Source organism: Pelecanus crispus, chromosome 14 (assembly GCF_030463565.1).
Source record: "Pelecanus crispus isolate bPelCri1 chromosome 14, bPelCri1.pri, whole genome shotgun sequence".
In the NCBI taxonomy this organism is placed as follows: Eukaryota; Metazoa; Chordata; class Aves; order Pelecaniformes; family Pelecanidae; genus Pelecanus; species Pelecanus crispus.
Window position 1 is genome coordinate 284233 of NC_134656.1, and position 13910 is coordinate 298142.

At 52.5% G+C, this 13910-nt stretch overlaps 1 protein-coding gene across 1 annotated transcript in view; it reads left to right on the forward strand.

Annotated features, from left to right (window-relative positions):
* CDH22 (cadherin 22) overlaps positions 1-13910 on the forward strand; it is a 55637-nt gene that overhangs the window by 9942 nt on the left and 31785 nt on the right. The window contains exon 3 of the mRNA XM_075721395.1: positions 5712-5831. Within this exon, the coding sequence (XP_075577510.1) occupies positions 5712-5831 (120 nt within the window). The remainder of the gene's footprint in view (positions 1-5711; positions 5832-13910) is intronic.

The window sequence follows — 13910 nt, forward strand, 5'->3', positions numbered from 1 at the left end:
CTTTTTTTTTTTTTTTTTTTTTTTATTTTCCCCCTTGATAGACAAGTGCTCAAACCACTTGTGTGCATCTGGAAGCTGCTGGGGCACCAAGTAGCTGGGAGCTGGGGCTTGTCCTGCCCGTTGGTCCTCAGTGAGAAAACCTCTTCCCCTTCAGTGCTGTGCTCTTGGTCATGGTGCAGGCTCTGAGCTGCCCACCCTGCACATCTGAGCAAGTGCTACACCCTCTCTGCATCCAGTCTGCATGTGCTAAGCCCCTCAGGGAACCTATGCCCCCTTAATTTAATGCGTTGGTTTACTCCCCAAGACGCCACATTTACCTGCTTGGTGCCAGAGGCTGGGGTGCCTTGTGCAATGGGTTTCTCTGGCCAGACACCCCAAAAGATGTGTCTGTAGTTGTATGTTTGAGTGGTTCCACCACAGCCAGGTTAGCTCTCTCAGGCTTGTCCTGCGGGGCATGAGGGCTCTGCAGTGAGTCTCCTCTGGGTCAGATTTGGCTTTCTTCCAAGTCAGAATGTTCCTGAGATTGCAAGAAACTCAATTCTGCTCCAGTAATTTTTAAGCTCCTCTGGTTTGTTTTCTTCCCTGATGTCCTGCCTGCTTGTTTCTGGGGTGCATCAGCCACTGCGTGTGTTGGGCAAGGTGAAAACTGTAAACTGCATTGTTTATAAAATCTCAGCTGCCCGCTGCCCCCCCAGCAGCCAGGTCCCCGAGATGAATGCTGCGCTCTGGCATCAGTCCAGGGTACGTGGCTTTGCATGACAAAGCACTCCTCTCGGGGTCCTTGATATCCTGCAGAGCTGAAATGGCCATTGCTGTCCTGGAGCCGGCTGGATCTGCACAAAGGCGCTCTAAGCGCGGGTAGAGAGCTGTCCTTTAGGCTCAGTCCGAGCTGGGTGCAGGCTGCAGCCCCACAGCTGGGCTGGAGAGCGGCTGGAGGCTCCTACCCGCGCCAGGGAAGGCGTGAAGGCTGCCGTGAGGAGGGGCAGTCAAATTTAGCAAGCGTTCCTTTTCCTGCTACCCGCTTACCTCTGCAGGCCTGCAGCCTGGCTGTACTTCTGTCCCTGGGGAAGTGGCAGGTCCTGTTAGCTTGCTTGTGGATTCAGTGCAGGGCCTCTTTACTCTTGGATGTGTTTGGAGTTTGCCTGTCGACATTTCTTTTAGCTAAATGTGTTTGGAGTGAGTGGCATAGTAAGTGGTCTGGAGCCATTAGCCTTCTGTGTGCAGGCAGATGGCATCTCCCAGGATCACAGAAAGTGGCCCAGAGGCTCTGGGTGCTGCAGGGAGGGTGGTGGTGGGTGCTCGGACGGGCCTGCGTTAGTATTTCAAAGGTGCTCTGCAGAGCCCTGTCCATCCAAGCCAAGGCTCCTGGGGCTGAGCTGCTGTTTGCCAGGCCAGCCTTGAGGACGGCGTGGCAGCCTGCTGCGGAGGGGCAGCTGAGCTGGGCTGATCCCTGCACCCATGGCCGCAGCAGGAAGGGGAGGAGGAACGGCTCCTTGATCCTGCCAGCTCCCGGGGGCATCTCCAGGTGCCTTTCAGCACTGGCTGCTGGCAGCCCCTCTCTGCGCTGCTGATCCCGGCTCCCTGCATGGGCGCAGCAGAGATGGGATTAACCTCCCTGGCCTGCGGAGTCAAGGGCTGGCCGACGTCCGTGGCAGGTCTCCAGGGTGGCTCAGGGTGCGGAACGGGGGCAGCCCAGGCAGGGCCCATGGAGCCAGAGAATGGCTGGCAGCCAGGGTCTGTGTCCGCTCCCGCACCCAGCCCCGCGGGCGCTGGGTCAGCCGGGTGCTCTGCGGCCCCAGCACGGGCTGTGGGGGAGGATTGCTCTGGAAGTCAGGGTCTTTGCCCCCCTTTCCTCTGGCTCCTTAATTTTTATGTAAAATTGTTGATTTCCTCTGGTTCTGTGGGGTGAGCTGGCCAGGGGAGGAACTGAGGTCTTTACCTCATTTTACATGTCTAATTATCTCTCTGGGTATGAGTTCAGGCTTCCTGGTTATGGGAGGTGGCTTATACAGTACATGATGGATGTTTAGATTTTATTTCTCATATCTTTTATGGCTAAGGCACATGCCAGAAAACTAAATAAAAGTTGTACATGCTGTACTTGCTGTGGGCAGTACTATGCTTGGAGAGCAGGGACTAATATCAGAGCAGGGGTGGGAGCCAGTGTTCCTAGGCTTGTCTCCAGAGGAAGGAGGGGATCAAGTTAAACTGGAATTCAAGACCTTTGTTCTTCAGATTGAAAGAGGGTGAGGGAAGGATGGAAAAGGGATAAGTGGGGGTTAAGAGAGGATGCTGCAAAGTTGGACTCCTAAATTCCTGATGTCCTATAGGTGACCTTGAGCAGGCTGCATTGCACCTTTGCAGACCAGAAGTCAAGGCACAAAGCGGGGTTAATGTTCCCTACCTGCTTCTTCTTGCTCATCAGTTAATGAGGTGCTGTGAGAGCAGGTGGGGAAGGGCAGAGCCTTCATCACCTTCAGGGTTGCTGGCTTCAGCCTAGTGGCAGTATGCAATGGTCCTGCTGCCTCTGAGCTGAAGGCGCCTTGCTGTAATGACCCTCAGGCTCCGTTCCCCTTGAACTAGAGTGGAAAGCGCTGGTCCCAAACATGGGGTTCACGCCTGGGACCCAGCAGCCTGGATCTTCCACCCCGCAGCCCTGTTGCTTCAGCACTTGGGAGTGCCCAGCAGCCAGAGAGGCAGCCCCATGGACCAGGAGCCTTCTGTGCTGGCATTGGAAAACTGAGAGCAGCAACCTGCCTGGCTTGTCCAGGGCATGGCTTAAAATGGAGAAACAAAACCCACCGCTGGGTGGGTGTGCATCCTGCCTTCCCGTTGGACTCTGGCAGTGATGCAGTTTTGCGATGTTCAGGTAAATACTGGAACGCAAGGAGTATAGCTGTTTGTCTGATAGGGATGCATTAGTGGGTGAATTATGCCATTGAGTCAATGCATCTGGGGAGAAGCAACATGAGATGCAGAGCCTGATGCAAGCTTTTAGTGGCTAGCTCCCCCTCTTTAATAATCGCTGGGCTGGCACCTGTGGGGTGACAGTACTGAGACAGAGGGTTGTGGCATAGTCCTTGGGGCACTTGCCCTGTCTGCATACATGCAGTCCTGATGCAGGTTATACTGCATACAGGGCAAGTGCAGGCAAGTAGCTCTGATGGGCTTGTGTGTGTGCGGGTGAGTTTTGGATCTCCTAACCCTTTGCCTCTGAGGTGCCTAGGCAAGAGCAAGTGGCTCTTGGAGTGTGGGATGTTTGTGCAAGGTCAGCAGGTTCTGCCTGTTGTGCTGATGGGTGCTGCAGGGTGCGGGAGTGGGTGCTGCTGTGGACACTGTGCATGGACTCTCAGTGGGTTGCTGCCAGGCTGGGCACAGAAGGAGCCCTACCTGTTTCCAGGGGCAGGTGCTGCTTTTTCTGATTCTCAGACTATGGCACCTCCAGCATCCCTAGCAGGGCTTCTCTGCGGCAGCTGGGAGTGAGGTGCTTGGAGACCCCGGTGCCATGTACTTTCCCTTCTCTGATCCCGTCCTTCTCAGCTTTGTGATCGGAAGTTTCCCAAGGGAACATGGCAGGGTGCCTGGGGGATGTGCAGTGCAGGTGCTGGTGTGGGGGTGATCTGCCTTGGCTCACACCTGGTGAAAGAGTTGTGTGATGGCAGGCGGGGGCGGGGAGGAGGAGGAGGAGGAGGTAGGACAGACCCTTTCAAGGAAATGCCGCAACAGTATTTCTTAAACAGTTGTTTGCAAGGCAGGGAGCTAGTGTTGCTGTGGTGTAATCTGGACGTGCCTGGCAGGGATGCACCATAACTTCACTGGAGACGGCAAAGCATAAATAAGTCAACTCGAACTAGCTTGTTGCTGAAGACCGATGAGGGGGATTCTCATGTTATCAGCAGAGCTGCAGCTCTGAGAAGATGGCCAGGGAGAATGAAAAGCAACCATGGTAACTGCTCATTTTCTTCAGTGAACACCATTTCCAGGAGATCAGAAGCAAACTGGACTGGGGGGAGTGTGTGCATTCCAGCTGCTTGCAGCAGCATTGCTATCTCTGCTGTCTTGTCTCCTGCCCGAGTGCAGGCTGGGCTGGTGCAGAAGCACCCTGACTGCCTGGCTTGCCTGCAAGATGTGGGCTTGTGGTCTCCTGACAGGGGAAGAGGAAGGCACCAGGGACTGGAGCTCCTTATCCTCTGTCTGGATGGTTCCAGCTCCATTTCTGCTTACTGTGACGTGGGAACAGAGGCTGCTTCTGACTTTGTGTATACCTCTGGTGTTTGGGAATGTACTGGGTCTAGACTCAGATGCTGACAACTAGTAGTAAGCCTGGCTCTGGGTTATTCATGACATGGGTCTAGCCAAGAGCAGCCTGTGAGATTGTCTTTACAGCATATGGATGGATGCACTGCAGAACAGAAGAGTTTCTGGACCAGAGTGTGGTACCTCTGGTCCTCAGCTGGTGGCACAGCAGCCCTAAGAGGTGTGTGAGGCAGAGCAGAGCTGCTGGATGTAGCAGTGTGAGCTGTGAAATGCCCTCTCCTGGCCCCTTCAGTTTGGGCTGGTCTTGTGCCCTGGAGAAGCAAAACCTATTACTGCAGTCATTGCTGGGGGATCTTGTCCATTATAAATTACCAGCTTCTCTGCCAGCCTTGTCAGCTCTTGGCCCTGGCACTATCTTGCAGCAGGGAGTTTCCCAGCTGGTTTGATCTTTCCTATGAGCAGCTCAGGGCCTTCTCCCTGTCCTGCACCTCATCCCACCAGAGAGGCGACTGGTGCCAGTGCTCAGCCTCTGGGGCAGGGATGCTCCGAGTCTGGTGCCAGAGGTGGAACTGGGTAGCCTGTCCTCACAGGCCTTCAGTCACACCATCTCTTTTCTCAGAGGGGTCTGTAGGTAGGATTAGGCTTCCCCTCCTTCCTCCCTCCTGTTGTCTCTGTAGATCTCAGCCCCTTTGCTTCTGGCCCATTTTCATGTCCTGGGTCCTGCTTTTGTCAAATTGAACATGATGTCAAATTAGAGCCATCACAGGGACAGTTGGAGTGAAACACCCGGTTTAATGAGGCAGCGTTGAAAATCAATAACTTAATTGCAGACATTTGATGGACTTTTATCCAATTTATAGTCCTCCTGCCCTGCTACGTGTAGAGCATGAGGACGTGGTGCTGTGTCTGGCTCTGGGCAAGCGAAAGCCTTTCCTCTCCCATGGCTGCTGTCCCTTTGCGGGTCTGTCTGCTGCGGAGATGTGGTGCTGCAGGGTGGATCAGGCCCTGGCTGGAAGGTCCCTCTAAGGGCTGGAGGTGACAGTGTTGCTTGGTGCTGACAGGAAGGGGGCAGCTGAGAGATCTTGTCTCCTGCTCCTTCCCAGATGATCCAGCAGAATTCTGCTGGGAGAAAAGCTCCCAGCTGTTCAGACCAGTGATCTCCTGGAGAGCAGGTCCTACCTAGACAGCAGCCCTGAGGTGGCCCAAGGTCCGGTGCGTCCTGCCACTCTGCGGGACAAAAGGGGCATTTGCAGCAGTGTCTGGAGTCCTGGCTCTTAGGCTTTCGTGGGGAGGCAATGCTGCATTTGCACCCAACTGTTCTCGTTTCCATCAGCGTGTGTGAGCGATCAGTGTTGGCCCCTGCTCTCCTGTCCTGCCAGCCTTGGCAATGAGGGTTGCGTTGCTCTTCTCACCCCCTCCCTGACTTTTTGTTTTCCTCCTTGTCCCTGCTGCAGGCACCTCTGTGATGCAGGTGATGGCATCTGATGCTGATGACCCCACATACGGGAGCAGTGCCCGGGTAGTCTACAGTGTGCTGGAGGGCGAGCAGCACTTTACTGTGGACAGTAAAACAGGTGAGCAGCACCCAGTTGGGCTGGGGCAGTCTGTGTGGGGCATCAGAAGACCAGACTGTGGCCATGTGTCCTGCATCTGCTCCGTGCATGGCTGTGTGCCGGCAGGCCTGCAGCTCCGTGCTGGGTGTTGGTGCTGGGGTACCCGTGCTGTGGGCATTACTGGGTGTTGGAGAGGAAGCTCAACAGCCCCGCAGGCTGCTGCCTGGCTCCGTGCAGTGCCTGCAGCAGGCAGCACCATGGAGCAAGACCTGCAGCTGCCAGCCCAGAGCGCCCTGCCTGTGCCTGCAGCAGCCAGAGCTCCTCTGTGCTCTATGCCCAGAGCAGGAGCGCACCCACAGGCACATAAAATCTCAGTGTGAAAGGTTTAAGTACTACCAGAGGGGCCTTACCAAAGGCTGCATTGTTATCACCAGGGCTTTGATTAAAGGTAACACTTTAAATTAAGGATTGGTTTATAAATGTTCTATTAATATTTAATGAAAGAACAGTAGAAGCTGCTCCATTCCTTAATAACTTATAATAGAGCCTGTTGTAAAATGCCTCTGTAATAAATCCCTAGCAGATGATGCTCTGACATACTGGTTAGAGTAGACCATAACCAGGAGATGTTGGGGTATATATTCTCCTTGCCTCCCAGGAGTGTGACTCTCATTACCCTTAATGGGAGCCTTGCAAGCTTTCTAAGGAGGGAGGACACTCAAATGCTAATAAGAGGTATTTAAGGCACCACGCATGCAGTAAAGTACCCACAGTTTAATGAAAAATTGTCAAAGGACAAGCACGCTGGGTAGCTGCAGCTCTTGTTGGAAAGCTGGACAGCAAAGTGCCCCCCCCCCCCACCCCTATTGCTGAACCGCAGTGACACAGGCTGAGATCAACCCTTGGACTGAAGTGCCAAGTCTGTCAGCTGACCTGTGTCTGTGCTAATAGATATTTTCTAAGGCTGTTCTTTTGTAAGTCAGAGTGAAATTTGTTTGGAGGCTCTGGCATAAGGAGAGTGTCAGGAAGGTATGTGTGCCTGAGCCTCTGCATCTGCGTGAAACCATGCACCTGCTGAAAACGGGTCTGGTGCACGTGGGCAAGCCAGTCGCAGCCCTGTCTGTGCCGCCAGCCCTGGCTGCCACTGGAGGAAAGCTCAAATTTGGTAGCTCCTAAGCACACCTGAGAGCAGAGCTGGGGTACGCGGTAGAAAACGCCATTGTGTGGACAGAGGGGGTGTGGTGGGGAGAGTGCACAAGAACAAGCTTCGGGCTGCACCCGCTCCTGGCCCAGCAGCTGCTGCACCTGGGTGTTCTCTGCCAGATTTGCTTTGTTTTATTGAGAGGAGACGGACGGGATGAGGGGGGAGATGGATGAACAATGGGCTAAACACTGAAAATTCAGGTGTGTGTGAGATCCTGTTAGTCTGAGACAGCTTTGTGTGAGCGGAAGCCTGGCTGGTAGAATGAAGAGGGACCACTGGGAGCAAAATGCACAAGCCAGGACATGCAGAGGCTCAGCTTCCTGCAACAACATTAATGCTCTGTATTAAGGCATAAACTAAAATGTGCCCTGTGGGACTGTGGTGAGAATTAATGTCACTCTGGGAATCCAAGCTTCTTGATTCCTTGACTTTTTGTGTTTTAATTCTCAAGCTGGTTGTTTGATACACTGGGGGGGGTTGATTTACTGTTCTACTTACTTGTGATTCATACAAGCAAAACTGCTGACAATCTGCAGAAGAGTCATCAGCCCCTCTTGAGCATGTCTGTTTCCAGAGTATCTGACTGCTAAAGCAGGTACTGAGGCTAAGGTGATGCCTGAGCTGTGAATGGCCTTTTGTAGCTGCCTTGCCTGAGCTCCAGGAAGGCGGGGTGCAGCTCTGCCGGTCGGCCACTTAAGATGCAGCTGCAGTCTGTCCTGCACTGCGTGTGGCCTCGTGCTTGGCGTGAGCTGCATGCCCTGCTGTCAGCGCTAGCCTGCGTGGACGTGCTGCTGGGCAGGGCAGCAGCTACAGGGCTGGCAATGCTGAGGGGGGACATTGTTTCATCGTGTCTCATTGGTACTGGCCAAGAGCTAGCACATCCACCCAAGCAAATCCCATCCTGATCCCACCCTGCACTTGAATAGGTTTTTAGTGCTCCACATGGGAATCCTGGCCTGACTGCCCTGGGTGGCCTGGCTTCTGCTCTGAGCATAAGATTTAATTATCCATAGCAGCAGCATAGCTCTCAGAGCCACCATTGTTATTAATGGCCATAAAAAGAACCATAAAAACCTGGCATGTTACATTTCTTATATTATATGGTAATGAAGAACAATTTGGTTTCCCCTTTTGGTTTTGACCTCCTTCTCCACCTTTTCTTGCAGGTCCCTATGGGCTCCCTTGCACACCACCTAAGCCCGTGACTTCTTCCAGCACGGGTTCTCTCTTCCTCCCTTGCCTTTACAACCAGCTCTTTTTGTACTGTCCTTCATAGCATAGGTGTTGCATGTACAAGTGTGGTTTGCACACTTGACTGCAGGATATTGGCCATGTGTAGGTTGCTTAGTTTGTCTCCTCTTCTTGGGTGTTACTAGCTGTAGTATTCAGCTGGGAATTTTGGATTGGATGGACCTTTCAAAGGCAGACCTGAACCATCTGGATGCTGTGCTATGCCAAGTCCTACCACTCAATAAGCCCTGAATTCCCATAGTGTCTCAGACATCTTTTTGCAACTAAATAGCTCCACTGCAATAGTGGGAGCTGCAGCACGGCATTTGCTGGTGTCTACAAAGCTGAGGAGGGTGATTCCAGTTTCCGCAGTGTTCAATGATGGTGAAGAAAAGGCACAGCTGATGCATATGAGCTTTTTCTTTCCTTTCATGTACACCAGCCACTACCTCTTGGGCTTTGAGAACTAAGTTTCAGATACTGAAGCTGTCTGTGGGTTTGTGTTGTATGCCCCCAGTCAGGCCCCAGAATGTACCCTGCATGTGTTGAAGGTCTAGGCTGGCTTTTTTGGTGTATGAGTTGGGGAGCTTTGTATGCACAAGCTTTGGAGGCATGATTTTCTGTGTCAGCTATGAGAATATCTGCTAGGCTCCTTGCAAGAGCCCGCAGGCATTAGTCATATTTAGGCTTTGTGCTGCCTTCCTCATTCATTCTCAGTTTGCAGATAGGGTGCAACTGATCTTTGTCTGCTCTTTGTACAGGTGAGCTGCACTGCACTGTTTTGTGTCTGCCCTGTTCCTGCAGGAAGGAGGCTGTGCTTTTAGAGTAGTCAGCACGTGTGCTTTGCTGCTTCTGTTGGGAAGCAGCCACTCCTGCCATCGGTGGTGGTGGTGGGTCTCTGAGTGAGAGTGCTTCAGTCTGGCTGCAGAGAGCCCCTCTCTCGCCCTGCAGCAGGCTGCTGACTGGCGGATGGGGTGAGCCCCAGCTTTGCCTGCCAGGACATGGGTCAGGAGGTTTAGTGCTAGTTCCTCTTCTAGCTCCAGGAAGCCTGCCCTCACCAAGATCCTTCTGACTTAGGCTTTTCAGATGCTGAGATGGGCATAAAGAGTATGTGACTCCCAGTGCATTTATGTGAGAGGAGAAATGAGAGTGCATTTAAATTTGCAGGCCAAATTTTCGTGTTGCTTTATATCACCCTGCACTCTCTGTACCTCTGCAGATTATTCACCTTTATAGGGGCAAAGCTCTTCTTTGGCAGGCAGCTGTGCCTGCCTGCTCGTGTCTGTTCCCATGTTCTTTGCAGTGCCCTTTCTCATCTCTGGCCAGCATGGCTGGAGACTCGCTGCTGCCTACAATCCCTGCCCACGGCCTCAGGAGGAAACCTGAAAATACTTGATACCCAGAAGGGGGGCACAACCTGGTACCCTGGGCTCCAGCAGTCTTGTTTATCCCTTTGCAGGGATATTGACTGCTACAGAACAATCACAGCGGGTAACTTTGTAGGCATTATGATATTTGGTGCTTTCCTAAAAGCCCAGCTTGTCAGTTCAGGAAAATGCATGGGCATCTTGCTTTTTACTGAAAAGAAGAGGTTGTTCTTAAAAATCTGTCATTCTGCTGTATGCAGGGAAAAGGCAGAAGGACTCAGAAGGCTAATTGAAATGCAGCCTGGCATTTATGATTACTTAAAACAGCTCCTGACTTCTAGAGCTTGTCTCCTGATTTGGAGACTGAGCTGGTGAGGGCTTAGAGGTACTTGTGCCAGGGAGAGCAGGACAAGAAATACTGGCCTGCTGGGTTGAAGTTTATGGTTATTTGTGTGCAGTCATTAGTTGTTTCATCCTTACCTGTCGGCCTTGCCCTGTTTGGAGACCGACCACAGCCCTAGTCCCACGGTAGTAAGGGTAGACTGGGAGAGGAGTTGTTGCTGGGAACATGCTGCATGCTGATTTGGGCTGATGAACTGTTGGATTTGTGTGATGCGGTGGTGGGAGGCAGAACGTGTTTCTCTGCTGCTCTTGCCAGTTTGTTAAAAATGCTCCTTGGTGCCTGGAAACACAGATATCAGTATGTGCGTGTTTGTGCACGCTCATGGGTTTTTGCAGGCCTGTGTCCCATCCCAGAAGCTTATTCACCAGAGCTGTGCGCAGGGACAAGGGGCTCTGAGCACGGGTAATGAGAGGCTGCAGAGAAGCCACCTTATTTAAGGTGCTTTTATTAGCAAGACTGAATGTTAACAGTCCTTTTTAGAGTGGTGCAGGAACTTCAGTTGGTTTGGGACCAAATTGTATGTTTGGTCGTCTTGAGGAAATTAGGGTATATCTACTAATGTGCAGTGGGAGTTAATATTAAATGACGAGGGATTTAGCTGCTAAAAGAAGATACAAAGGAAGGGTAAGTGTGCTGGCCCATCTGTTGGAGCTCACTGAGGGTGCCTCTCTCCAGGGCACTGCTGCCTCTCTGCTGGCATGGGCAAGGCTGATTCCAGACAGGGACGAGGCCCTGTTAGGTGCTCCTCTCTGAGCAGCGGCAGTAGCTCCGTCTCTGTAGGTGCTGTCCTGGGAGCTACGGGACACACTGGTACGAAAAGGACTTGGCCACCTGCTATGAAAGATACCACACTAGAAATCCGCAGGCTGCAGAATCCCTCAGCCACAATAGTTGTGTGACCCTGCGCCCTTCCAATTAACTTCGCTGCTTAGCTTGGTTATGCTGGTGCAACCGTAATGTTTCCATTTCTGGATCTCAGCTCGGTACCTTATTTGCTGAAGAGCCCTGAACCTCCTGAACCTTGTGCCTAGTACCTTGCTGAGACCACCTGTAGCTTCTGCCTCCCAGATTGTCCTGAACTGAAGGACAGGAAGGGGGGCTGTGCACGTTGGGCAGATGAAGTGCTGGTTCTTGGGCCTAAGACCCCGTCTGCAGTGGGCTGACCTCCTCTAGGATGTATGCCTCAAAAAGCACTTGTGTCTTGGCAAATATATTGGTATTTCTGTGTCCCTGCAGGCAGGTGTGGGCACAGGTGAGGAATTTGCAGTCTATTTGGCAGCTGCCTTGCCACCCCTGGGCTGAGGCAGAGATCTCTTTGCGTTAACTGACCAAGCTGCTGGGAGGAGTGAATATGTTTTATCCAGCTACCTAATAGGAGGGGATAGAGAAGACACAGCCAGGCTCTTCTCAGGCATGCACAGTAAAAAGACACAAATGACAGGAAGAGAGAACTTGTCACAATGAAGGTGGCATTTCCATCCTTGGAGATACTCAAAACCTGACTGGATGTGGCCCCGAGTAATCTCATCTGCCTTTGAAGACTGCCTGCTTTGAGCTGTAGTTGGACCAAGGACCTCCTGAGGATACCTCCACGTACATTTCTCCACCACTTTGTCTGCGCTTTGTGGCAGGGAGCATGTTGCTCCTGACTGCCCTCAGCTGGGAGGTGCCTTGTCCAGAGGGTCTCTGAGGATGTGGACATCTCAGCTAGAAGTATCTGAAAGCAGAGCAAAGCCCATAACGATGGGATTCCTGAAGGCAGTTACCTGCCGAGTGCTTTGTCCTGCTTTGTTTTTATCACCCAAAGAGTGTCTGCTGTTTGAGCAGATTGACGGTATTTATGCGATGCTGTAAGTGTCCCCTTGCCTGGTAATTATACTGATTAATCCGGATCATACTGGAAAGCCACGTGTGCCTTGTACCAGAGGGTATGCCACCATGCGTCTGTATTATTCAACTATAACAGATGCTGACAAGAACTAGGGAGACGAGTCTGAGCTAGAGGTTGTTCTTGCTTTGTTAGCAGTGTCTGGGAAGGACAAAGTTTGGCAGCTTTTCTGGCTGGAAAGAAGGTGAATCTTGGGAGATGATAGCCAGGATTTTTCCCTGTTCTACACACGGCAGTGGAGGTCCCTGCTTCTTCTGTCTCTGTGCCCTGAGAACAGGTCTGCCACCATCACTTGCTGCTGCTTTTGCAGAGTCCCTGGGGGTCAGGTTTTGGGAGCAGAGGCTCTTCTGGCTCTAGGAGACAGAACCACACAAGTCTGCTGCTGGTGGGTGTTTATGGCAGCACTCATAGCGCCATATTCAAGGAATTGGTGTGGAGCATGTTTGGAGACCCTGATTTGTCAAGGCCGCTAGCAAATGGTAAGTGGTACCTCAGTCTAAAAGGCAAAACCAGCCTGACTCTTGGGGTAGCAGCCTGGTGTGGCCCGTGCATCTTTAGGGGGAACAGCTTTCTCAGTGGCAGTCCTGCTGGGGCTCCTACAGGCATGGGGCATGCGGCAGTTCGTCTGCATCAGACCCCCACTTTTCCAGGATGGACTAGACAAACAGCATCTTGGCAGGAGGTGGTTTCTGCTCGCAGCCTGCACCCCCGTCAAAGACAAGGATTTTGTCTGTCTCGTGCCACTAGAAGAACTGGAGCTGGCTGGGGCCGTTTGTCTGCCCTGCACATGCCAAATGGCCTGGACTTGCTCCCCGCTGGGACGGGTGACCTTGGAGGTGTTCTGGGAAGCGCCTGAGCACTTTCCTCCCATCTTGCATGGTGTATTATGAGCTATATCATTATGAGCAGCTCAGTTAAGTCATTACAGCCTTGGTGAATGCATGAGCTTTTTCCCTCTCATCCCAATTCATCACTATTGTGCTGACATGAATCATTTTCATTATAAAATGCTTCAGACCCTGCTAATTAACAGAATTGCTTAAATTTCAATGAGATAGTGCTTGCCCAGAAATAACGGGTTTATATTCATAGTGGAGTGGCAGGAGTGGCCTATAAGCATGGCTGGCTGAGGGCAGTCCCATGCAGCCCTGGGGAGATGGTGCTTGTGCAAGGCCAGTGCTGCCTGCTCTCAGATGGGAGCTTGCAGTTCTCGCTGGGACACGTGCCTGGAGGTGCATTCGTAGCTCCCTTGTCGGCGCTGCCTCAGCCCCTTTGGACCAGGTGGGCTGGGACTCCTGGTCAAATAGCTGCCTCTGAACAGACCCAGATGAATGAGGGAGCCAGGGCAGACCCTGGGCCCCATCGCAGGGTAAACACCTGCTGTCCTCCTGTGGAGGGGTTGGGATGCTCCCTAGCAGAAGTTCTGCAGTGCTCCGTGCTGCCTCTGACCTGCGTGCTGGCCAGGAGCATGGACCTCGGTGATCGAGCGGTAGAAGGGCTGAGAGTTACCTGAGTGTGTAAGCGGGCAGATGCTGGACGTGCTCGAGAGACGGTGGATGAGATGGAGCCTTCTCTCAATTCATGGGGCTGAAGGCAGTGTGAGTCCAGGTAATTACAGAAAGACAAGGGAAGCTGGGTGAAATTGTGCCTATCCATGAGAGCTGGGGAGCTGCAAGGGTCTGAAATGGTCATTATGTCTTTATAATAAATCCTAACAATGATAATCATTGGAATAATTGCTAGTTTCAGAAAGCAAGGAGAGATAAATGTCTGCAGAACAGTGTTGCCAGCTCCTGCTGCACCTGTAATGTCATGCAAAGGGGGAAGGAATTTCATCCTCCCAGCTCAGTGGCATTTCTGACAGACTTTGGGCCACAGCACCGGTGGCTCTTTGGTGTGACCCGTCCACCCATGGCCTTTGTCAGGAGGTGCACAAGGTCACGCCAGGCATGAACGGGTAAACTGTGGCAACGCGCTGGCTGTGGAGGGCTGGTGCCTGGAAGCCTCA